Raw genomic sequence first — 27062 nt, 5'->3', positions numbered from 1 at the left:
GAATCACGTACTAACATAGATTTAAACATACTAGGATATTAAATAAAAGAAAACAAAAGTAATATAAGAAATAAAAACAACTTGCTTAAAAAGGATGGATAAAATGTGGAGATGAAAAATAAATTGTGAAAAAACAAAAAAAGTAGTATTGTTAAAGAAAACTTAAGAGGGCTAGGGAGGGAAAAAGTTGGAGAATGAGAGGAAAAAGAAAAAGGAGGATTTTGATAGAGATTTGGTTTATGGATAGAGAAGTGGAGAGATGGAGAGGAAAACATGGAGAGGAAAAAAAGAGAGAAAATGTGAAGAGAAGTTAGGAGGTGGGATGGATTGTTAGATGAGAAAATGAGAGAAATGAAGAAAAAAAATCAAGAGGGGGGAGAAAACATGAGAGGAAAAATTTGAGAAAAACCACTAAAAGTCTTATTTGATTGTTTGAGTGTAAGTATTCTCCCAAAATGTGTTAATGCTCATCTAATTTATAGAAAACTCAAATCCTTTTTAATTAGAAAAAATTAAAGGGTTGACTAGACAAATAGCAAAATTTAAGTTTTCATTTGAAAAATAGAAAGAAGTTTTTAAAATTGTAAAAATGGCAAAACAGATTATAATAGAAAATAATGATTAATAATTGTCAAAACTACCCCACATGAAATTCTGAAGGTTAAGGGTTTCAAAACCGTTTGAAAACAACAAATACACTCTACTTAAACATCTATCACATGGTAAACAATGCATTCTGACAAAGTGTGTAATCTACCCTGACACAGTAATCAATGAATTTCAACAACTCACATCCATTTAAACAAAACTCCAACCAAACGTTATGCCCTAAAATTGTTCAAGTCTAATGGACAGAGCAACCTTGTCCAACTGCCTCATGTAGTGCTCAAATACAACAATTGTGTACGCTCTCGCACACATATGGAAAGTGTCCTCAATTTGATATGACTTATGATCCTTAACAAGGTTCTTATACAAATGAAATGCATACAACCCATGTTCAGCAAAATCATAGATAGAACTAACACCCTTTGCTATACTTTTGTGACCATCAAACACAATAATATTGTCGTTAGAATCCCAAAAATAGCTTTAAGATTATCATTTTCAGAATCAACAATGGTAAATGCAAGATATACAATCTGCGAATTGTCATCAAGTGTGCAAGTAGCCAATAGCGTCCCTAAAAATTTGTTCTTTAGACTAGCACTATCAACTAACATAATAAGGAAACAAAATTTCCATGCATCTATGGAAGAATTAAGGGTCATAAAATAGTACTTAAACCTACCTTCATCATCAGATTCTTGTGATGTATATGTTTCTGTAAGGAATAAACATCCAGGTTGATTATACAAGACAAAATAGACTATATATAATTTCTTCAACTAAATATAGACCAAAAAATACTAGGATTATTTTCAATCAATGCAGTTGAAAATGATGTCAAAACTACATATAAGAATTCAGGAGTTCCCCTAAAGGAATTGAGAGCAATCTCACGATCTCTCCAAGCTTTATCATAACTTATATTTACACCGTATTGTCTTCTCATATAGTTTAGAATATCATAAGGACGAATGGAACTTTATCATTCATTTTAAAAAAAGACTTTGTACACTCAACAACAATCTAAGATTTTGCTTGCAAATGATCATCTTTAACAATGTCAATAGAACATTGATGGATATTGATGAATTTTTGAATCATCCACACACCACTTCTGTATACATATGCACATTGATACCAACCACAAGACAAATCCTTACAACAAATTTTAAATGAAGTTTTTTTTTGACCTAGTAGCAGTAAGTTCAAAACTATTTTTAAGAGCAAGCGAATAAACCGCTTTCTTCAATATAGACTTGCTCCTAAAAAGTAAACCTACTTTAATGATTTCAGTGTTGCCCTCAGGAGGTTGGGAAGAAGGATCAATTTTTGCTAATTCATTATACAAATACAATGTACTTCCAGTGTTCGGGGCAACAGATGAGACATGGTCAACTGCTACATATAAATCAATTTGGGGGAACTCTGATAAAACTGACATCAACCTTAAAATATCTTGATCTTCAACAATCATAATAAGATTCGAATTGGGGAACAAATTTGGTACATTATCAAACGAGATTATAGTTAACTCACTTGACGGAAAAAGTTTACCTTGGTATATACCACAAATTGTTGGAACGGTGAATCTGATGGAAGATGTGCATCAAAAACTCAAAAATCATGGTAATGAGAATTCTTATCCTATCAACCGTCAAAGAAAAGTCTAATCCATTGTAAAGCTATAGCAAAAACAATAGCTTGTAAAAAACCCACAACAAAAACTAAATCGATAAACATTTTGTGTGAGTAACAAAGGTGATGCTATTTTTTTACGATAGTAATGGATATTTTTTTTTTCCAAATCGTCAAAATAATATAAAACAATTTAACCTTCAAGGATATAAGAAATATCCTGCTAATTTATTAAGAATCTGTATAAAATTATGAAAAACAATTCAAAGATTTAAGTAAATTTAGAATTTGATTAGATAAATGAAAATTGATAATATAAGGATATTTAAAATATAAATTTGGTAGAAAATCTGGATATTTAATTAAACTGAGATTAATTGTAAAAGTGGTTAGACAGAATCAAAATTAATAATAAAATTTGCAGATTATGTTAACTACGTGAGGAAAATCAAGAGGACAGTTGTTCTTGAGAAAGGGTAATTGTTCTTGAGGAAAATCAGCAATTAACCTGTCTACAAAACTCGACCTTGTTTATGATTTACTATTTGTAGTTTCAATAGTAATAACAACTACAAATCAAACAAGGACAAATCAAGGATTTAGAAATTTGTGGTCATGTGTATGTCACGTGAGTTACCATGAATCTTATTATTGGTCGATTTTGCCATTTTTCATAACGAAATTCTAAATTTTGTCATACGCTCCAATTTTTAAAAATAAATCTGGCCAAATTCAAAAGAAAAAAATAATAATAATTAATTGAATATTATTTGATTGATTTAAAAAACATTTGACATGATTAGCTCCTCCCAAAATTGATAGATAGAAATTTTCCATACAAAAAATATTTGAATATTCAAATTTTATTCTTCCTACACAAAATATCTTTTATTTTATTGGATGAAAATAAGGACAATAACTTTCAAATTTTGCTCTCCCTAAAATGTAAAGATTGTTTATTTTTCTTGAAAACTGGAGGATTCTAAATTACAGAAAAATACAAAAGATTACAAAAAATAAAATCGATAAAATAAAATATCAGATAAATTTAGGGATCTACTAGCCCTAAGCTTTAAAAAGTGATACTTTATTTTGAAAAATAAATCTAAATGATCCCATACCTATATTAAATTGACCATTAGTCGACCAGATGTGACATTGTTGGATTGACAATTTTAAATGACTATATTGAATTTATATTGTTTCTACATATCACTTAGGCTTTATTTGATAACCATTTTGTTTTTTATTTTTATTTTAATAACTATTTTCATCTCAAATTTCTTTATTTGTTATCTACTTTTTACTAATAGTTTAAAACATGAAACCAAATTTTACGAACTAAAAAAAAATAGCTTTCAAAAAGTTGTTTTTGTTTTTTTAAATTTGGCTAAGAATTGAATTATTGTACTTAAGAAAAATGCAAATCATGATAAAAAATATGAATGATATAGGCTTCATTTTCAAAAACAAAAAAAAAAAAATAATAAAATGGTTACGAAATAGGGTTTTAGATTTTTGTTTTCATTTTCTCTTTCCCTCCCTCTCTTTTTCCTCACTTTCTTCTCTCATCGTCCATTGAATCAGCCTGCCAAAAGATAAAGTTTCGCCTATTTGCTCAACTCGGTCATCATTAGTGGTAGTTTTAGACAACATGTAACCATCAAATTCTCAACAATATTTTTTCAATTATTTTTCGATCATTACATTCAAATTAAATCTTGAATCTATAAATTACAAAGAAAAACCATTAGGCTTCTGTAGCAAAAGTTGACGTAGACTTTTTTGTTCCAACGGATAACAAATTAACAAGGAAAGCCTTGGAAATTTAGATGGAGTCCATTTTGGAATGTATGTAGCTTGATTTAAGCAGTAAGTTTTGTTAAGAAATTGGAACCCTGTATTTTTTTTTTTTTTGGAGACTTGATTTAGCTGAGCCTTTTTTTTTTTTTTTATTCAGAAGAAAATAAGTAGTGTTTAAAATCGCCAGATTTATCACCAACGAAATAAAATCCTATGGATTTTTCATAAAAAAATTTGTTACGAAATCGACAAATAAATACTACAGAAACCGTAAATTAATAGAAAATCGATAAGCAGATTTATGTGGTTCACTAATATTGTTTTATTAGAGAGACTACAGATTGAAAAAAATATAAAAGTAAATAAACCTTAAAAAAATATATATAAATATAAAAGAAGATAAACATATATATAGAGAAAAAAAAAAAGAGAAGGTAAATATAAAAGAAGATAAATATAAAAAAAAATAAATATTAAAGAAGATAAACATAATAAAAAAAAAAAAGAAGAAAAAAGAAAAAAAGATAAAGATAAACATTAAAAATAACAAAGATAAACATAAAAAAATAGATAAACATAAATAAATAAATATAAAAGGAGATAAATATAAAATAAGGTAAACATTAAAAATAAAAGATAAATATTAAAAAAAGGAAGAAAAAAAGAAAGAAAGAGATAAACATTAAAAATAAAAGAGGATAAACATAAAAAGAAGATAAACATAAATAAATAAATATAAAATGAGATAAATATAAAATAAGGTAAACATTAAAAATAAAAGATAAATATAAAAAAAAGAAGAAAAAAGAAAGAATGAGATAAACATTAAAAATAAAAGAAGATAGACATAAATAAATAAATATAAAATAAGATAAATATAAAATAAGATAAACAAATAAATAAATAAATATAAAAGGAGATCAATATAAAATAAAGTAAACATTAAAAATAAAAGATAAATATATAAAAATAAAAGATAAACATTAAAAATAAAAGAAGATAAACATAAAAAAAATGAAGAAAAGAGATAAATATAAAAGAACATGAACTTAAATAAATAAATATAAGAGGAGATAAATATAAAAGAAGATAAACATTAAAAATAAAAGATAAATATATATATAAAAAAAAAGAAAGAAAGAAAGAAAGAGATAAACATTAAAATAAAAGAAGATAAACATAAAAAAAAAAAAAAGAAAAGAAAAGAGATAAATATAAAAGAAGATAAACATAAATAAATATAAAAGGAGATAAATATAAAATAAGGTAAACATTAAAAATAAAAGATAAATATATATATATATATATATAAAAAGGAGAAAGAAGAAAGAGATAAACATTAAAAATAAAAGAAGATAAAAATAAATAAATAAATATAAAAGAATATAAACATAAAAAAAAAACAAGATAAATATAAAACAAGATAAATAAATAAATAAATATATATATATATAAGGAGAGGTCGGAAAAACTTCCCTATAAATAGGGAAAAGGCGCACTTTGTTAACAAAAAAAAAAAAATCAAGAGCATTTCAAGACCAACCATAAGAAACAATTAGGATTGCAGTAAAGGTAAGTAGTTTATCTCATCTTAAGTGTTTTATGGTAGTATACTTTTGATATGTTGTTTTATTACGTTCTTATTTATGTTGCATTATATGTTTAAAACACGTTTCTCATCAAGGGACCTCATGCATTATGTTTGTTCACAATTATGTTAAAATCAAGTTTTAATTAGATATAGGTTATGCTTCCAGGGCTGATAGGGCATGTATGGTTGCACCCCTCTAGGCCCAATCTTACGTTATATTTATGTTAGGGATTAGCTGGGTATGTATGATTGCACCCCTCTAGTCCAACCTTACGTTTCTGCTAGTAGTTGATGTTAGATGTGACTCTAGACCTACTGACTGCATGACCCGCTAATCATCAGATGGGTTAGTTTTCGCTTAAGTCCTCATCTTCCTAACAGGGCGGAGGAACTTACGTTGGAAGCATAACCAACCACCTCATGTTATTATAAGTATATGTTTTGGGTCTCAATCATATGTTTTCATGACATGTTGCATGTGACTGTGCATTTGGTCACTACCTTAAGTGAGAACTACTTACTGGTATATTATATACTCATCCTATTTTACTGACTTTGTAGGTAAAGACACAGCGTAGATGGCATGATTGGACGTCACTCAAGTGGCCAACCATCAAACTCACTATTTTGGTCATATAGGCATTTTGTTCCACTACGCTAATGTTTAAGGATCCGATGTTTTGTAAAATAAACTTTTGTATAGTTTTGATACTTAATTCATAAAATTTTAGATGTGTTCTTTTGAAATTTTTACCAAAACATATCCTATGATAGAAAATCTAAGTATGCATGTCGTAGCGGTCGAACCTTATAATGTAAGGATCTGGTCGTTACAGTTTAGTATTAGAGCATTTGGGCCAAATAGGCTCTATTGCATTAGAAGAGTCGTGGTATTTGGTGGTTCGGTCTGTTAAGTGATGCCCATATTTATGCTAAATATGCTGGTAAGTGGAATTTTCAAATAAGTAATTTAGTAAATAATTTAATAAACATAAGTATGAGTAAATAAATAAATAAATAAAAATGAATAAACATAAGTATGAGTAAATAAATAAATAAATAAAAATGTAGGCTTAGATTGTTTCCTTGTTATGAAAGAATGTGTGTACCAGATGGCACCACAACGAGTTCCAACACGACAAAGCAGATCTCGAAATGAACCCACAGGGGATCAAAATCTAGGACATGGACAAATGCCCTATGTGTTACTTACACTAGAAGCACTACAAATACTAATACAGAATATGGGTAATGGAAGCATAACCTCGTCAACTGCACCAATAATCAATGATACAAATGACTCAAAAATCATTTGAGAATTCAGGAAGTTCAATCCTTCAATATTTGACGAATCATGCGTAAATCCAACTATAGCATAGAATTGGTTAATAGAAATAGAAATAGAAATTATTTTCCACCACATGAACATCCTAGAAGAATAGAAAGTAAATTGTGGCACCTTCATGTTAAGAGGTGATGCAAAGTTCTGATAGGAATCCACACAAAGAACAATTAAAGGTTTGATCTCGTATTTCCCATGGACAGTAAGATACCTGAAGGAAGTGGAATTTCTTAATCTTCGTCAAGGGAACATGTCAGTGGCGGAGTATGAACGAAAATTCGATTGCTTATCTCATTTTGTTCCCCGGCTAATAGACACAGAAGAGAAAAAGGTGGAAAGGTTTATCAAGGTATTAAGAAAAGGCATTCGAGACACGGTCACTACCTTCCGAAACAAAAAATATTCACTTGCCCTCGAGTCGGCCTTACTCATGGGAGTAAATCTCGATGCCAAAACGTCAATTCCTGAACGAGGATTAATGCCAAATCAAAAGAAGAAATTCTACCAACAAAGCTTCCAACATTCACAACGGCAAGCTAAACATACCTAAGACACTCAGGGCATACATTCACAATAGAAGAGCCAAATTTTCTCATATATTAAGTGCGAAAATTGTGGAAAATACTATCACGGGAAATGTCTTTGAAACTTAGGAGTATGTTTCCATTGTGGCCAGATAGGTCACTATGCAAAGGCTTACCCAAAGCTCGTCACCCAAATATTAACTGCTTAGACCACCTAGCCTACCAATAACAAGGTTATCCAGCAGTAGAAAGGATGGGTGTTTGTTATTACACGTCAAGAGGCAGAAAACCAAGATACAGTTGTTACAGGTATATTACCCATCCTCGGGTATTACGCATTCACTTTAATTGATTCGGGCTCTAGTCATTCATTCATATCTACAACATTTGTAAAACATGCTCAACTAACATCAAAGCCCTTAGGCTACATTCTATCTGTTGCTACTCCATCTATGTTGGCCAGCTCAGCTGTGGAAAACTGCAAGTTGTCAGCATCAGGACATAAACTAGGGGTGACTCTTATCATTCTAGACATAAGTGATTTTGACATAATACTAGGTATGGACTGGTTAGTAGCAAACTATGCAAGCATAGATTACCATAATAAAGAGGTCATTTTCACCTTTCCAACAGGAACCAAATTTAAATTTAAGAGTTCTAATATACAATCAGCCCCAAGAATAATTTCAGCCTTAAAAATTAAGCATTTGCTTAACCATTGGGCTTGGGCATATCTAGCAAGCATAGTGGATTTACGAAACCAAAAGGATGAAATTAAAACCATTCCTGTAATAAGAGAGTTTGAAGATGTATTCCCAGAAGATCTTTCAGGTGTACCACTTAGTCGAGAAATAGAATTCTGTATAAACCTAATTCTTGGAGTTGAACCAATATCTAAAGCACCAAATAAAATGGCGCCTGCAGAGTTAAAAGAACTCAAAATACAATTACAAGAATTGTTAGATAGGGGATTTATACCTCCTAACGTGTCTTCATGGAGAGCACCGGTCTTATTTGTTAAGAAGAATGATGGATCAATGCGTTTATATATAGATTATCGAAAGTTAAATAAGTTGACAATAAAGAATAAACACCCACTCCCACACATTGATGCCTTATTTGACCCATTACAAGGAGCCTTAGTATTCTCCAAAATAGACTTACGATCTGGATATCATCAACTGCGAATCAAGGAATCTAATATTCCCAATACTGCTTTTCGAATAAGATATGAGCATTATGAATTCGTTGTGATGCTCTTTGGATTAACTAATGCCTCAGCAGCCTTCATGGACTTGATGAATAGAATTTTTAAGGACTATCTCGATAACTTCGTAATCGTGTTCATAGATGATATCTTGGTATATTACAAGTCTAAGGAAAAACGTGAAAAACATCTTAGGGATGTCCTTTCTACATTGAGAACAAAGAAATTATATGCCAAAATTCTCCAGTTGTGAGTTTTGGGTGCGACAAGTTGCCTACCTAGGGCATATTATAAAACAAGAAGAAATCTCAGTGGATCCTGCTAAGATTGAAACAGTTAGCAAATGGCCTCACCCAACAACGGTCAGTGAGGTGCAAAGCTTTATTGGATTAGTAGGATATTATAGATGATTTGTGAAGAATTTCTCAAGTATAGCATTACCCTTAACTAACCTCACCAAGAAGAATAATTCTTTTGTTTGGAACCAAGCATGTGAACAAAGCTTCCAGGAACTAAAAGAAAGATTGACCACAACCCCTATTCTCACTATACCTGATGGATCAGGGGGTTTAACTGTCTACAGTGACACATCAAAAAAGGGGCTTGGTTGTGTCTTAATGCAGCATGATAAAGTAATAGCATATGTTTTAAGACAACTTAAACCTTATGAACAAAACTACCTTGTCCATGACTTGGAGTTAGCAGCAGTAGTCTTCGCCTTAAAGACATGAAGACATTACTTATATGGGGAAAAGATCCAAATCTACACTGATCATAAAAGCCTTAGGTACTTTTTTACCTAGAAGGAGTTACATATGAGGCAAAGAAGATGGCTAGAGTTGGTCAAAGACTATGACTGTGAGATCCTCTATCATTCAGGAAAAGCTAATATTTTGATTGATGCTCTTAGCCGAAAGGTAGCTCACACGGCAGCTTTGAGTACCAACTTCAAACACATAATGAATGACCTGGAAAGAGCTGAGATCTCACTAATACCAGAAACCATCACAACCCGAATAGAACAACTAACTGCAAGTCCTACTTTAAGGCCAAGGATAGTTGATTCACAACAAACAGATACATACCTAAACAACCAACTGCAGTCAGAGAATGGAGAAACCAGTGAATTCTCTACAGCCCCAGACTTTACACTACCGTGGACTTCTATGTGTACCAGATGAAGAATAAATTAAGAAAGAACTACTGAAGGAAGCCCACATGTCATGCTTTTCAATACATCTTGGGAGTACCAAGATGTATCAAGACTTGAAAGCACATTACTAATGGCGTAACATGAAAAGGGACATAGCCGACTATGTAAGTAAATGTTTAGTTTGTCAACAGGTGAAAGTTCTAAGGCAACGACACAAGGACTCCTCCAGCCTCTAAATGTTCCAAAACGAAAATGGGAGCATATTTCCATGGACTTCATCTCAAGACTCCTGAGAACTGTTAAATGCCACAACATGATCTGCGTGATTGTGGATCGACTTACCAAGTTGGCCCATTTTCTATCCTGTAAGACTACTCACACTACAGAAGAACTAGCTCAAATGTACTTAAAAGAGATCATTCAGTTACATGGAGTCCCAATATCAATTGTTTCGGACCGGGACCCTCGTTTTGTTTCCAAGTTCTAGAAGAGTTTGTAGAAAGCAATGGGCACCCAACTAAATTTCAGTACAACCTTTCATCCACAAACTGATGGCCAAACAGAACGAGATAATCAGATCCTAGAAGATATGTTGAGGGCATGTGCTTTGGATTTTACTGGAGCGTGGGATTCGCAACTGCACCTTATAGAGTTTTCCAATAATAATAGTCATTAGGTGACGATTGGTATGGCTCCCTTTGAAGCCCTATATGGAAAGAAGTGCAGATCCTCAGTACATTGGGATGAAGTAGGGGAGCAAATACTACTGGGACCTGAGTTGGTGCAACAAACAACAGAGGCAATTAAGTTAATTGGGGAAATAATGTGAACAGCTCAAAGCAGACAAAAGAGTTATGTTGATAACCGTCGAAAAGAGTTGGAATTCAAAGTAAGAGATCATGTATTTCCAAAGGTAGCACCAATGAAAGGCATTATGCGTTTTGGACGAAAAGGCAAACTTAGCCCCCGCTTTATTGGACCTTTTGAAATATCAGAACATGTTGGCCAAGTGGCTTATCGATTGATGTTACCATCAATTCTTTCTACAATACATAATGTCTTTCATGTATCGATGCTTCGAAAATATGTATTTGACCCATCACATGTAGTAAATTATGAACCCCTACAAATAAGTGAAAACTTGGAGTATGAAGAGACTCCAATCTGCATCCTAGCAAGAGAGAAGAAATCACTTCGTAATTAGGAAATAAGTTTAGTGAAGGTTCTCTGGAGAAATCAAGAAATAGAAGAAGCTACATGGGAATGAGAAGAAGAAATGAGAGCCAAATACCCTTATCTATTTAGGAACCAAGAAACTTTCGAGGAAGAATGTTTTAAGGGGGAAGAATGTAACAACCCAAGTATGTGCATAAATTACAAGCTAAAATTTTTTTATTTTGTAAGACTTGTTAGAGAAGACCAATTTTAGATTTAATACATAAGGTTAAAAGTTGGTCCATAGATATCCTTGAATAATTGACAAATAAAATCTTAATTAAACAAATATCTAAACAATAAATATCTAATAAATAAATAAATATGACATAGAAAGATATTTTAGAAGAAAAATCTAGTAAGTTTCTAAAGCAAAATAAATTATGATATGACTATGTCGGTTAAGTAAAGAAATAAATTAAAGGAAATAAAAAAAAATATATACCAATGTATACATGTATGTTGGTTAAAATAAATAATAATAACAACAACAACAATAATAATAATAAATAATATGTAGAAGGTTTAAGATAATAATGATACATTTTTTTAAAAAAAGAGATAAATATAAAACATTAAAGAAAAAGAAAAGAAAAGAAAAGAAAGAGATAAATATAAAAGTAGATAAACATTAAAAAAATAAATATAAAAGAAGATAAACATATATAAATATATACATATATATAAGAGAGAGAGAGAGAAAGAGAAGATAAACATAAAAAGAAGATAAATATAAAAGAAGATAAACATAATAAAATAAAGAAACAAACAAACAAACAAAAATAAAAGATAAACATTAAAAATAAAAGAAGATAAACGTAAAAAAAAAAAAAAGAGATAAATATAAAATAAGAGAAACAAATAAATAAATAAATATAAAATAAGGTAAACATTAAAAATAAAAGAGAAATATATAAAAAAAAAAAGAAAAAAAAAAAGAAAAAAGAAAGAAAGATATAAACATTAAAAATAAAAGAAGATAAACATAAAAAGAAAAGAAAAGAAAAGAGATAAATATATATATATATATATAAAAGAAAGAGATAAACATTAAAAATAAAAGAAGATAAGCATAAAAAGAAAAGAAAAGAAAAGAAAAGAGATAAATATAAAAGAAGATAAACATAAATAAATAAATATAAAAGGAGATAAATATAAAATAAGGTAAACATTAAAAATAAAAGAAAAAAGAAAAAAGAAAGAAAAAGATAAACATTAAAAATAAAACAAAGATAAACATAAAAAAAAGAAAAAAGAAAAAAAGAGATAAATATAAAAGAAGATAAACATAAATAAATAAATATAAAAGGAGATAAATATAAAATAAGGTAAACATTAAAAATAAAAGATAAAGATAAAAAAAAAGATAAAAGATAAAAAAAGATAAATATTAAAAATAAAAGAAGAAAAGAGATAAATATAAAAGAAGATAAACATAAATAAATAAATAAATATAAAAGGAGATAAATATAAAATAAGGTAAACATTAAAAATAAAAGATAAATATAAAAAAAGAAGAAAAAAAGGAAAGAGATGAACATTAAAAATAAAAGAAGAAAAAAAATAGAAGAAAAGGGATAAATATAAAAGAAGATAAACATAAAAAAAAAAAGATAAATATAAAACAAGATAAATAAATAAATATATATAGAGAGAGAAGTCGGAAAAACATCCCTATAAATAGGGAAGTGGCGCACTTTGTTAACAAAAAAAAAAAAAATCAAGATCATTTCAAGACCAAACCATAAGGAACAATTAGGATTGCAGTAAAGGTAAGTAGTTTATCTCACATTCTCTTTAAGTTTTTTATGGTAGTGTACCTTTGATATATAGTTCTTATTTATGTTGCATTACATGTTTAAAACACGTTTCTCATCAAGGGACCCCATGCATTATGTTTGTTCACGATTATGTTAAGATCAAGTTTTAATTAGGTATAGGTTATGCTTCCAGGGCTGACAGGACATGTATGGTTGCACCCCTCTAGGCCCAATCATACATTATCTTTATGCTAAGGATTAGCAGGGTATGTATGATTGCACCGCTAATTCAACCTTACGTTTATGCTAATGGTTGATGTTGGATGCGACTCTGGCCCTACTGACTGCATGACCCGCTAATCATCAAATGGGTTAGTTTTCGCTTAAGTCATCATCTTCCTATCAGGGCGGAGAAACTTACGTTGGAGGCATAACCGACCACCTCATGTTATTATAAGTTTATGTTTTGGGTCCCAATCATATGTTTTCATGACATGTTGCATGTGACTGTGCATTTGGTTACTACCTTAAGTGAGAACTACTTACTGAGTATATTATATAATCATCCTATTTTACAGACTTTGTAGGTAAGGACACAGCATAGGTGGCATGACTGGACATCGCTCAAGTGGCCAACCATCAAACTCACTATTTTAGTCATATAGGCATTTTGTTCCACTACGCTAATGTTTAAGGATCCTGGTATTTTGTAAAATAAACTTTTGTATAGTTTTGATACTTAATTCATAAAATTTTGGATGTGTTCTTTTGAAATTTTTACCAAAACGCATCCTATGATAGAAAATCTAAGTATGCATGTCGTAGCGGTCGAACCTTATTATGTAAGGATCTGGTCGTTACATTTTCTACAATGCATTGTGCATCCCAGCGCTGCCCTAGAGCGTTGTGACGCTTCAAAGATCAACACGCGCATCCATCCGTTAGACGACACCTTCCACTCGAGAGCATTCTTTTGAAGAGCACTGTGCATCAGTGCAATTTCTATAAATATTATCTTAGCCGCCTAGGGTTATGATATCCAATCCCAACCTATTTTCACAGCTTTTCTCTCTACTTTTCCTCTGATTTTTATTTTAGAATGTACTCAAGCAATTCCTTATCGATTGAAGCCGATTATGAGCTAAGGTATCTCATTCCTGCTTGGGTTTTAGGATTTTCTCCTTTTTGTGTAACTTGTGAGTATTTGAACTTGGTTTATTTGTATTTGTTGATTTCCATTATGAGTTAATGGAGTATAATCATATTATCTTGCGATTATTGATTTTATGATTACTGCTTTAGATTGGCATATAATTAAAGTGACATGCTGTTGTATGTTAATCTGTAAGAGGCAATAAGTTAGGTTAGCTTGTGAATCGATAACGATAAACATTGCTCTAATCAACCTAGGAGGAAATTAGTTAAATGTTTAATTATGCGCTTAAAAATTAAATAATCAACTTAACTTTACCCTAGATCTTAATGTAATTAGGCCAATTTGGATTCGCAGGCTTCTCATCAATTCACTTTGGACTAATTAGTTAATTAGGACAATTAATTAACTTTTCTAATTAATTTGGTTAAGTATAAACAAAAAACTTAAATCAACTTATGAGAATTCAATGATTGAATACACTAAATAGGAAAATTTCGCAATAACCCAAGCTAGGTCTTTTTCATTAATTTTCACAACTTTCTTTGTTTTCTTTATTTTTATGTCAACACTTTACTTGTAACCAACCCAATCTCAAAGCCTCCCCCTCCCCTCTACCTCTAACTGTGAATATTTTACTAGAGAAACTCAACGGTTCCCTGTGTTCGACCCATGCTACCACTACTACACTTTTTGGTAGAAACAAAATTTATTTAAGTGAGAGTTGGCGACAAACTTCCACCAATGAAATTGACAGGTGGGTATACATGCCATTATACTACAATAACATCGATGGACAGATGCATGTGTTGATCTTCAGAGCACCCAACGCTCTAGAGCAACACCACGACACTCAATGCATTTCAAGAAAAACATGGTCTCGAGAAAATGCCCCATGCACTGAAAGGAAAAATTGTAATTTTTACATGTTTTTTTTGTCAATTAATGAATCTGGGCTTTGTTTTGGTCAATTTTAGCTCCATTTTGACTCTAATGCCTAGCTCTACCTCTTAGTTGCTCGCGATACCTATAAAATCACTAAACAAACGTATAAAAACTAAGAACGATCTCGAATTAAGTAGATCAAGATAGCACATTTTCGATGCTATCAGTGGGTTGCTATAGTCTACTCATTATTTGGAGTTCCAATTATAATAGTTGATGTTTCCAACTATTATAACTCACACGTACAAGATTACTATTTCAAATCCCTTTTTGCTATAGTGTTTACTACTTTCTATCCATCATATTTCATTCTCATTCACTTAGATTAAAATAGTCTACATCCCAAATATAGACTATTATAACCTAGACTAAAATATTCTACATCTCAAACACAAATTATTATTAACCTATAAACTATTATAATTACTAACTATAATAACTAATTGAACACCCAATACCCCTTAAAAGGAAAAGGGAGGAATTATTGGATTGCTTATGCATTTAAAAATAACAAGAAGGGGAGAATGAGAGAATGAAAAAAATATAATATTGTACAACGGGAGAATTATAAGGAAGAGAGTATGGAGAAGAAAGAAAATGAAAAAAAAATAAAAATAAAAATTGCTACATGATATAGAAACAATATAAATTGAATAAATGCCTTTTAAATCATTTTAAATTGTCAACTCAATAATATCACATTATTTTTTTTTGTTAGTCAACTAATGACAAATTTAACACATGAACCCTTTAGAATTATTTTTCAAACATTAGGGACTAAAACTTTTGAAAATTTAAGGATAAAATAGACATCAATCCCAAACTTTAAGAACCAAAAGTATATATTTTACCCTTAAATTATAATTAAAATATTTAGGACATATGTTTGATAACGTTTTCATTTCTCGTTTCCTCATTCTTATTTCCCATTACTTGTTTTTTAAGAACTACAAATAGGAATATGTTAGGTAATTATTTCTGTTTTTTATTTTTTGAAAAAGAAAAAGAAACAGATACAAGAACTTGTTTGATAACTATTTATTGTTTCTTGTTTCTCATATTTTTTCCTATGACTTTCTTCTTATTTTTTTTCTATCATCAGCCACCACCTTTGACCATCAACGTTGCCAAACTCCAATCACCGCCCCACGACCATCTCCAACCACTATCTTTGGTGTCCAACTCCAACCACCACCACGAATTTTAGTGACCATCTTTCGCGACCATTATTTTACATTATTAGTTCATAATATTTTAGAGTCATCCTTTATAATAATTTGATATCAATAAAAACAATATTAGTATATAACAAACTAAACAAACTTGTATATAAAAATACTCTTGAGAAAGAGTTGTTGAACATGTAAGTGTTTTTATTTTAAAGAGTTTTTATTAAAAGCGTTTAAATGAAAATGACTTTTCTAAAAACATTTTTTTCTTGTCAATCCAAACATGACCTAAATATTGTAGTTGTAAAATATTAAAGTGAAGTTAAATGAATGTTTTAGTGAACAAAATTCATACATCGTAAAATTCTATGTACTAAAAAAATTCAAAATTAAAATAATATACATATATGAATATTGCAATATTTAAAATTCAAAATTAAAACAATATTTAAATATACATAACTAAAATTTTGAAATTTGAAAATTAAAAATAATATTTTGTCCAAAAAATAAAATAATATTGAAATATTAAAATTTAAAATTTAAAACCTACATATAAATATGGGTTGTTTTCTAATATAAAAAAATGAACCAAAATATTTATAAAATATTGCAAATTTTAGATCTATCAATGATAAACTTCTATGATGTCCATCAGTGTTATTTTCTAATATAGAAAAATAAACCAAATATTTATAAAATATAACAAAATTTTAAAAACTATCAATCATAGACACTAATGGACATAGATATCGGTAAAACCAAAGAGTGTTCACCTTCTCATCGCAAAACATAAATCTATACAAACTTTGAAATGGCAAAAATATATTAGAAACTGAACTGATCAAATATATCTCCGGTTCGAGAAATATTTCTTAAAATTTATCGATAAGAAATAGGAATAATTATTAAATAAGTCAGTTTCTTTGAAAAAGAGAAATAAAAATAGAAAATAAAAAATATATATATATTATCAAACGGGTCCGTAACGTTCATCACGTGTTTGCTTATTAGCCTAAAAAAAAAAGAAAAAAAAGAAATGAGCATTATTGTGTGCATCCAGCAGGATGATGTGCATGTTTCATTATTGCTTCTTTTGTATCACTGCTCAGTTATTGGATATTTGGCCACAAGTAGCTTTTTTTCCCTATATTTTTCTATTTTCAACATTTTTATTTTAGAGCCCATTTTATAATATTTTGATTTTTGACTTTTAGAGATTTTTTAAATTAAGCTTATGAACGTATTGAGTTTCTTTATTTTATTGTCTATTATTTAAAATTATTCAAATTATTTTAAGTCAAATTTTAAAAACTACAAATAAAAACGAAAGAAAAAAAAAAAACTTCTAAAAAATTTGGTTTTTTAGAGTCTGCTATAAATTCAATAATGCTTTTATAAAAGATAAAAACAGTTGTAAAAAACTTGTGAGATAACCAATACAAATTTCAAAAACAAAAATCACGTCAAAATTTACCTTAGTTATTGAATTTTTGAAAAAAAAAAGTCCTTTTTTTTGTCATTTTATTATTTATATGTATCATCATTTATTCAATGAACCGATGGCAAGGCCTTCAAGTACTTATCTTGATGTAATAATGTGGACCATGCAATGAAACTATATAGGATATAGGACATTCGAGTATAGGAGGAATAAATTTATATTGCATTTAAACGTGATCAAAAGATCCTAAAGATAAAACCACGCTCAACAGAAATGAGTAGTTACTATCTATAAAAATGAGATTCATTTTTTTTTATGGTACTTTAAATATCGGAATGCATTGAATCTGTTATTTGGCACTTCAAATGATCAAGAATGGGTCTCGCTTATATACAAATTATAAACTCTCTAATCTCTTTGGCACCTTTGTATATTTGTATTATATGATTTTCTTTCTAATAATAAAACTATTTTCTCCCTCTGTGTCTGTGGACGTAGCTAACATACTATTAGTAAACCATGTAAATCTCTACTTTGTTCTTTACTATTCATATTTCTTTTGTTTGTCGATTTCATTTTTGTTATAACAAACTAGAATAAGAGCCAAACTGTAAGGGCTCGAAAACCACGTTTTTGTTTAACAAACAAAAATATCTGTTGTGAACATGAAAAACAATAAGCTTATCAGAATGAACAATTTCGGTTTATGAAAGATCAAGATACGATCCTTGATAAAACAATAGGGGTTGTGGACATCGTTGTCTAAGAAATCGGAAAAGGTATTCATGTATGACAAAGAGTAGAAGAGTCTTGAGGAGAAGGCTTCGTTGACGATCATCCTATGAATGGCTAATCAATTAGAGAAAGTCAGACATTTGGATCAAAGTAAGGGACAGAAAAATTCTGGTAAAAAAAAAAATCGAACAATAAAATTTTGAAGTCCAAGGGTCTTAAAGCTGATGATATCTATAATTATTGTTCACTTTTTTTGCTTGTCGATTTCGTTTCTACCATGCGTTAGCTATAACTATAAAAACTTCAAAGTTAAGCGTCCGTGTTCTTGACTTCAAATAATTTTTATATGAGTAATCTCCCCCAAATTTTTTCTAAAAAGCATTTGAGTAAAAACAAAACATGCTCAAAAATAATTCATGTTAGTTGGAATGATGTACCATATCTGAGCTTTAAAGAAATGATTAAAGCAAGCGTGTATTAGTAGAACATAAATTATTCCCTCTTTAATATATACTCGAATTGAATACACTTTGAAGACATAGGTAAAGAGAGTTATAACATCAAATGGAAGTTAAGCACAAAGAGTGTTCATCAAAGACGGAAGAAGATGGGCAAGCCATCGTCCAAATGTGGAGATACATATTCAGATTCACTGAAATGGCAGCAATAAAATGTGTAATAGACCTCAAAATTGCTGACATTATAGAAAGTTATGGAAGCCCAATGACATTGTCACACTTATCCTCTGCTTTAAATTGCTCTTCTTCACTCCTTCACCGCATCTTGAGATTCCTCATTCATCGTGGAATTTTCAAAGAAGAAACCATTGGTGAAAACCAGACAGCTTATTCACAAACACCTTTGTCTCGTTTGCTAGCCACCAATGTTGAGAGCACCATGGCTCCTTTGCTTTTACTGGAAACAAGTCCAGTGATGCTTGCAGCATGGCCTAACTTGAGTGCTCACTTAAAGAACAGTGAGACTTTTCCATTTGAGATTGCTCATGGAAAGGATTTGTGGAGCTATGCTGAAGCAAATCCTGAACATAATGTGTTGTTCAATGAGGCCATGGCTTGTTATGCTAAGGTGATTGCTTTTGCTATACTTGAAGGGTGTGGGGATATTTTTGATGGAGTTGGATGTTTGGTGGATGTTGGAGGAGGAAATGGAAGTACTTTGAGCATTTTGGTGAATGCTTGTCCATGGATGAAAGGTATTAACTTTGATCTTCCTCATGTTGTGTGTGCTTCCCCACAATATGAGAATGTGCAGCATGTTGCTGGTAACATGTTTGATTTTGTCCCAAAAGCTGATGTTGCTTTCCTCAAGGTTGGTATATTTATGTATATGTGTGTGTTATTTGTGTTTTGTTTGTTGAGGGTAAGGCTTTGTTGGGAATAGTTTTAAAATGGTTAAACTCATTTTGATATTTCCAAATCAATTATTCGATGTTTGATATTACAACTGTTAGAACATAATCTTTAGATCGCTAAAATTGATTTGGTATATGATTTTTTAAATCATGTTTTTGGAGTGATTTTGAATGTGACAAAAAAATTTTATTTTTTAATCTATGAGAGTTGGAACTTTGATCCACTATTTTGAAGGCTTTTTGTTCTCGTCCCATTGTTTGAACTCAAAGACAAAAAAATTTTAGTACTAAGCTCACCCAAAGATTCAAGACTTGGGACCTCTAAGCTGGTATGATTGAGAGACTCCAAGCTGTTGCCAACAAGACAACCTCTTGAGGTCAAAAAGTGAATTTTCACCATTTCAAATCAATGTAGTATCTCTTTTTCTCCGATTAATATTGATTTTTACTCATTTACTTGGATTTTGTACAAAATTTTAAAACTACAAGTGGGGTAGTGTCAAGACATCAGTTGGTAGTTTTTTGTTTTAAGTTTTTACAAATTAATTAAGCCTATAAACATTCCTTGCACTTCTAAATTTCTTGTTTTATCATCTACTTACCAAAAAAAAATATCAAAAATCAAATCAAGTTTTGGAAACTAAAAAATATATACTTTTCCAAAACTTATTTTTGTTTTTGAAATTTGACTAAGAATTCAATTCCTCTAATCTAAAGAAAGGTACAAACCGTGATTTAAAAGAAAAATTAAATTATTAATTATCAAACGAGACTTCAATATTTAAAATTTTTTTGAATTTTTGAGATTCAAATTGCAGTGGATTCTACATGATTGGAATGACGAAGAATGTATTAAAATTTTGAAGAGATGTAAGGAAGCGATTCCAAAAAGTGGAGGGAAGGTGATAATTGTAGAAGCAATAATCGAAGAAAAGAGTGAAAACAAGAAGGTATCAGATGTGGGATTGATGTTTGACCTAGTGATGATGGCTCATACAAATAAAGGGAAGGAAAGAACAATTGAAGAATGGGCATTTGTTATCAATGCAGCTGGCTTCACTCGATACACCATTACACCCATTCAACCTATCCAATCACTTATTCAATGTTTCCCTTAAAACAGAAACAAACAACTTCTTCTTCTTGGATCACATATGCATTGATTATTGCATCCACTATTGTCTTTAATCTATTTCTACTACTTTGTCTCAATGTATTAAATCTTTATGTAATTTTCATTCGTATAGACTAAATTTTTGTTCTAGATTATATTTAACATAAGAGATAATACATCTGATCTAAATATCTCTACATTAATATGATATTATTCATTTTGAACATAAACCTTTATGGTTTTACTTTTGGGGTCAAACAAAAGACCTCATACCATCATATTCTTATTAACTAATGTAAAACTTTTGTCGCATTCTCAATAGTCCTCCCCTCAAACAAAGCACAGTCGAGTCTCTCTTCAAAAAGTCATCAATTTATCCAGCTCTTATTCAGGCGAATTCCTTTTCTCTGAAGCACATTGTGAGTCTGATAAAACTCAACCTCATGTCTCCACCCATGACTATATCTTATAAAGTTCACCACTTCTTTCTTTGGCACCCGAGGATTCTACTGACAAGTAAGAAGCATGGTTCTTGATACCCACTTGGTAGGGACAACAGACCTCCAAGTATCTCCCCAATTGTATGATATTGTCCACTTAGTGTTTAAACTCTTGAGAGTTTGCTTTTGGTTTCATTCAAATGACCTTATACCATTGATAATAGTTGTCCTTATTTATATATCTACGATTATCCTCTCATCTAACTAGTGTGAAACTTTGATTGCATGGTCAACTGTGACTAGTTTTCAAAACTAACACACTAATTGGGTTCAAGCCACACAAAACCAAAGTTCAAGACTACAAAATCCGATCCCAACATGGGCCTTCGCGAGACAAACCACAAGTCAGAAAGTAAATGCGCCCACTTCGGCTCAAAGCCAACTAGGCCCAGGCCCAAGCCAAGAAGTGGGCTTAATTGACCCAACGAGTTGGAAATTTCACAACCATGGCTTAGGATATGTTGACCCATCTGAAGAAGATAGATCCCATGAGCATCTAAATCCTATAAGGAAGAGGAAAACCTTCCGTCATCTTCCCACTAATATATATGTTATGTTATTACAAATCCACAATAGATGAGTTTAAATTTGAACATCCTTATAATACACACACTAAACTATTTATAGAACCTATTTAATTATGACTAGTTTTGATGTATAAGGAGTTGCTTTCACATAGATTTGGTGTCACACCCCCTCTTAAATTACCCTTCCAACCTAGGAGGAGATGTGACGACAGCAGGGGCCAACCTTCTTATGACATCTGTTGTCCTTCTTTGCCTTTGGACACTCACAATCTTGGTGTACCTGTGATAATACATGCAATAAACTACATACCCCTTAACAATTTTATGCATCAATCTTAAAAACAAGATTTATTTATATATACATGCCAAAATAGTTAATATTACAAAGTCCCCTTCTGAAGTTTATCCTTATTTCTAATATGCACATATTAATATACAATCTCATCCACCTTCCTATTTAAACTCTAGATTTCCCTACAATTCCATTTGTATATGAACATACACAATTACAATCAAGAAATGGAAACTTAGAGGTCATGCATAATACGAAATTACAACATGTTTTACCAGATAATCAAGGGAAAGATTATACATACCTTTGAAGACTCATCTTCAAACTCCCTCGATCACGAACGCTCGTTCAATCTCCAAGACTGCAACACATGAACACTCGAATATAGCGACTGCAACACAGCACGATCAGTCAGCAACCACCACACGAACACCGCGAACACAACGAATGGCCTCCAAAAACCTCAGCGTCAGTCGAGTTGAGTAAGACATCACCACAATGGCTACCTTGGTATTCTCGGTGTGAGAATCCAGAAGTGTGGGCTCTGTGTGGACTTGGTTAGAGGAAGAGACCAGAGGAATAATATTCGTGTAAACGATTGAGCAAGTGGGAGATGAAGAAGTCTATCGTATAGACGAATGCCCAATCATTTAGTAAAGCTAATGGCCAGCTGAGTGAACTATCCTATAGTGTCACTCCATGATCATTTAGTCTCTCTTCAGCTATCATTTAGTGAATCCTATGAAGGAACTCTTATACAAGAGTACCTATGAGCGGAAGTAGATCGTTCCAATTTCATTATGACAGAATTTCCACACATACATTCAAACATACAGATATGCATTGAAAACGCTAATTACTGGCATGCTTTAAAAGATAAAAACAAAAGACCGAGAGACTTACCAGCTGAAGACTCTTCTTCACAAGACTCGATCCAGCCATGAACGAACTCCTCTCACTCTTTCTCATCTAGTAAGCAATCTTCTAGCACCACCACAGTCGTCTACACGAACAGCGATACACGAACAAAAGGCAACAGGGATGACACCACCACTCGAAGCCCTCAGTATTCTCGGAGTGAGAATCCAAAGGTTGGACTTTGATGGAATTGGTAGAGGGGAGAAGGAAAAGCAATTGTGTACTACGAACAAGCAAGTGGGAGAAAGGGGAGACTATCTTATAGTCAGGTGCTTGATCGTTTAGGTCGGGGTACACGATCATGTAGTAATTGCTAAGCGATCATCTATCAAAAGGTAAGCAATCATTTAGTTACGCTCAAGCGCTAAGCAATCGTCTAGTAAAGGTAAGCGATTGTTTAGAAAATGCGAGTGTGCGATCGTTTAGTAGGCGGGCGCTATCATATAGGCTCTCAACACTAAGCGATGCAAGACTTTCACACAGTGAGCGATTTAGCATGTCTTTTGCGTATCTCTTGCAAAATAAAAACTATTTTCATTTTATTCTTCAATTACAAGAACTGAATTCAACTTCCCACTTTCGCACGAATTCGGAGAAAACTTCGACCAATGATCTCATAACCGCCCAATTAACAAAATAATAAATATAATCGTATTATATTCTTAACCAATAGTTTGATATCATATATCAACTATAATGTTTCTCCCCTACTTGATATAAATCGTATTTATATCCAATTTCCTCCAAAATAATGTATCTCATACATTTAGTCAATCATAATATATATAATTAACCAGTTCAATTATATCATATATAATCGAACTCCCGCTTGTCAATTTGAACATTTCAAACTTACCCAAAAACTGATTCTCAACTTATATCCAAGCTACCAAGGGGACCTTATGGACTTATGGCTCGAAACTCCAACGGTACGTGAATAGCTGACTAAACTCTTTAATCACGAGATCCACCATCTGTTAACTGCCAGGAATTCCACTAAAGATCGACAGTTGAACACTATTTACCACAGATATATTTCTGTGTCCATCAGATATAACCAATCATGAGTACGATAACCCTTCACAGATGCTCGTAAATACACCTGGGCCAATTTTTCATTTTTTCCCTATAGTTACATCTCACTCCTTAACTAACACTAATCCCTCTACTTAAAGATACAACATAGTCCAACTATGTGTGAACACCTCTCGGGCCATGAGAAGGTGTGTGGTGCCTATCGATCAAGCCTTAGAATCAGCCCTTAAAGAAGCAATCTATCTACTTATCCCTGCTTTGGGGAAGAAGTGAATTCCATCTTGTGTAGCTGAGTTCCCAGATCCCAAATCAGATGAATCCAAAAAGTGGTAGGTTTGAGTCGGCGACCTGGCCACTAGCATCCATGCAAATCAAATGACTGCCTTTAATAGTAGGAGTTCCCAACTCACTCAGGATTGAGGTCATGTTACCTATGGTCATCCTAGTGAAGTGAAGTCTCTGTCATGAACAGTGTTATATAACAAGACGTTAACACTTCGTGGTTAGGTCTTATACAAACTCTTTGTATAGGACGCCCCGCTCGCATGTCCCCTACATGAATGATCAAGATCAAACCATCTGTAACAAGTCACAACACTTGTAACCATTCCACAAAGAGGCCGCATCCGTAGCATTACCAGGATAAGGTTTCCCTTATATATCCATATACTACAGACCCTTTTGGTTATCACTTAAGACATGATCTACTTGTATGTCACCACATACATGCTTAAGTTACATAAAGACAACATGGGATTTTAGGTTTATTGGTTTGTGGTAAAGCAAATAAAACATTCAAATGAGCAAAATCAAGAAGTGAAGTAAATATCATATATTATACATCACAAGCGTTCGTACAAACTGTTTACAAACTACAGGATACGAGACTTTAGGGAATCAACCCCAACAATCTCCCACTTGTCCTAAAGCTAAGTGGGGTGTACATAAAACTAGTACAAAACAATAAACATGTGTTCTAAGATGCCTCAAGATAATGCAGGACTCCACGGGTCTCATATGCGTCTGTCGTTGGCAGTTTGAGGTATGCGATGCTCTGTACTCGTCCAGACATCTGCTACGCTGTGGGTATAGTCAGTAGGTATCAATCTAACTCAGGCCAGGGTCATTTGACCGTAGTGAAGAACATCCTCAAGTATCTTTGGAGAATGAGGGACTACATGTTCGTGTATGGATTTAGGGATTTGATCCTTACTGGATACACAGATTCTGACTTTCAGACTGATAAAGACTCTCTCAAGTCCACGTAAGGGTTAGTCTTTACTCTTAACGAAAGAGTTGTAGTGTGGCGAAGCACTAAGCAGGGGTGCATTGCCGACTCCACTATGGAGGTAGAGTACGTAGCGACTTGCGAAGCTGCTAAGGAGGCTATCTTGCTCAGGAAGTTCTTGATAGAACTGGAAGTTGTTTCAGATATGTTTAGGCCCATTACCCTCTATTGTGATAATAGTGAGGCAGTGGAAAACTCTAAGGAGCCTAGGAGTCACAGTCGCGGCAAACACATAGAGCGGAAATATCATCTAATCCGCGAGATAGTGCATCGAGAGGACGTGATCGTCACGAAGATCGCTTCGGAGCACAATGTTGCTGACCCGTTTACGAAGGCTCTCACGGCTACAGTGTTTGAGGGTCACCTTCAGAGCATGGGTCTACAGGATCGACCGCGGCTGGACTGGGGCAAGTGGGAGATTTTATTGTACTGGGCTTTTATGCCCTAATTTATTGTTTTGTACTAGTTTTATGTACACCCCACTTAGCTTTAGGACAAGTGGGAGATTGTTGGGATTGATGCCTTAAAGTCTCGTGTCCTGTAGTTTGTAAATAGTTTATACGAACGCTTGTGATGTATAATATATGAAATTTTACTTCACATCTTGATTTTGCTCAGTTGTATGTTTTATTTGCTTTACCACAAACCAATAAACATAAAATCCCTGGTTATCTGTATGTAACTTAAGCATGTATGTGGTGACATACAAGTGGATCATGTTTTGAGTGATAACCAAAATGGTCTGTAGTATATGGATAAAGAAAGGAAACCTTATCCTGGTAACGCTATAGATGCGGCCCGCTTTGTGGAATGGTCACAAGTGTTGTGAATTATCACAGATGGTCTGATCCTAATCATTCGTGTAGGGGACATGCGAGTGGGGGCTCCTATACAAAGAGTTTGTATATGACTTGACCACGAAGTGTTAACGTCTCATTATATAACACCGTTCATGACAGAGACTTCACTTCACTAGGATGACCATAGGTAACATGATCTCAATCCTTGGTGAGTTGGGAACTCCTGCCATTGAGAGCGGTCCTTTGATTTGTATGGGTGTGAGTGGTCAGGTCGCCGATTCAAACCTACCATTTTAGGGATCCCGAGGCAGGGGAAGTAGATAGATAGGCAGGGGAACTCAGCTGATTCTAGGGCTTGAACGATGTGGCGTCATACACCTTCTGGCCCGGGAGGTGTTCACACATAGTTGAACTATGTTGTATTGTTCATTAGAGGAATTCGTGGTACTTAAGGAGTGAGATGTAACTACGAGGCAAAATGGAAAATTGGCCCAGCTGTACTTCCGAGCATCTATGAAGGGTCATCGTACTTATGATTGGTTATATCTGATGGACACAGAAATATATTTGTGGTAAGAAGAGTTCAGCTGTTGGTCTTTAGTGGAATGTCTGACAGTTAACGGATGGTGAATCTCGTGGCTAAAGAGTTTAGTCAGCTATTCATGTACTATTGGAGCTTTGAGCCATAGGTCCATAAGGTTCTTCAGGTAGCTTGGATAAAGTCTAGAATCAGTTTTTGGGTCAGTTTGAAAGGTTCAAATTGACAAGATGGAGTTCGATTATATATGATATAATTGAACTGGTTAATTATATATAATATAATTGACTAAATGTATAAGTTACATTATTTTGGAGGAAATTAGATATAAATATGATTTATATCAAGTGGAGGAGAAATTACTATAGTAGATATATGATATCAAACTATAGG

At 32.2% G+C, this 27062-nt stretch overlaps 1 protein-coding gene and 2 long non-coding RNA genes across 5 annotated transcripts; all 3 read left to right on the top strand.

Moving 5' to 3' along the window:
• The first annotated feature begins 5485 nt into the window (after positions 1 to 5485).
• LOC150036287 (uncharacterized) lies at positions 5486 to 6363 on the top strand. The gene is made up of 2 exons (XR_016529610.1): positions 5486 to 5619; positions 6200 to 6363. It is a non-coding gene; the product is annotated as an uncharacterized LOC150036287 (long non-coding RNA).
• Positions 6364 to 12716: 6353 nt separating this feature from the next.
• On the top strand, positions 12717 to 14126 carry LOC120078401 (uncharacterized). 2 transcript variants are annotated; one of them, XR_016529609.1, is made up of 3 exons: positions 12717 to 12851; positions 13033 to 13210; positions 13418 to 14126. It is a non-coding gene; the product is annotated as an uncharacterized LOC120078401 (long non-coding RNA). The 2 variants fall into 2 exon arrangements; XR_005482003.2 differs by lacking the exon at positions 13033 to 13210 and having other exon boundaries at positions 12719 to 12851.
• A 4651-nt stretch (positions 14127 to 18777) lies between these two features.
• On the top strand, positions 18778 to 20921 carry LOC120077655 (acetylserotonin O-methyltransferase-like). 2 transcript variants are annotated; one of them, XM_039031611.2, is made up of 2 exons: positions 18778 to 19614; positions 20524 to 20921. In XM_039031611.2, the coding sequence occupies exons 1-2, from the start codon at positions 18850 to 18852 to the stop codon at positions 20773 to 20775; spliced, it is 1017 nt and encodes a 338-aa protein (XP_038887539.1). In that variant the 5' UTR covers positions 18778 to 18849; the 3' UTR covers positions 20776 to 20921. The 2 variants fall into 2 exon arrangements, with proteins under 2 accessions (XP_038887539.1, XP_038887538.1); XM_039031610.2 differs by having other exon boundaries at positions 18779 to 19614; positions 20476 to 20921.
• Positions 20922 to 27062: the final 6141 nt, after the last annotated feature.

This window comes from Benincasa hispida, chromosome 5, assembly GCF_027475165.1.
Source record: "Benincasa hispida cultivar pf3 chromosome 5, pf3_genome.v1.1, whole genome shotgun sequence".
In the NCBI taxonomy this organism is placed as follows: domain Eukaryota; kingdom Viridiplantae; phylum Streptophyta; class Magnoliopsida; order Cucurbitales; family Cucurbitaceae; genus Benincasa; species Benincasa hispida.
The sequence above is the reverse complement of the archived record's forward strand: the minus strand, read 5'-3'. Positions and strand labels throughout refer to the sequence as shown.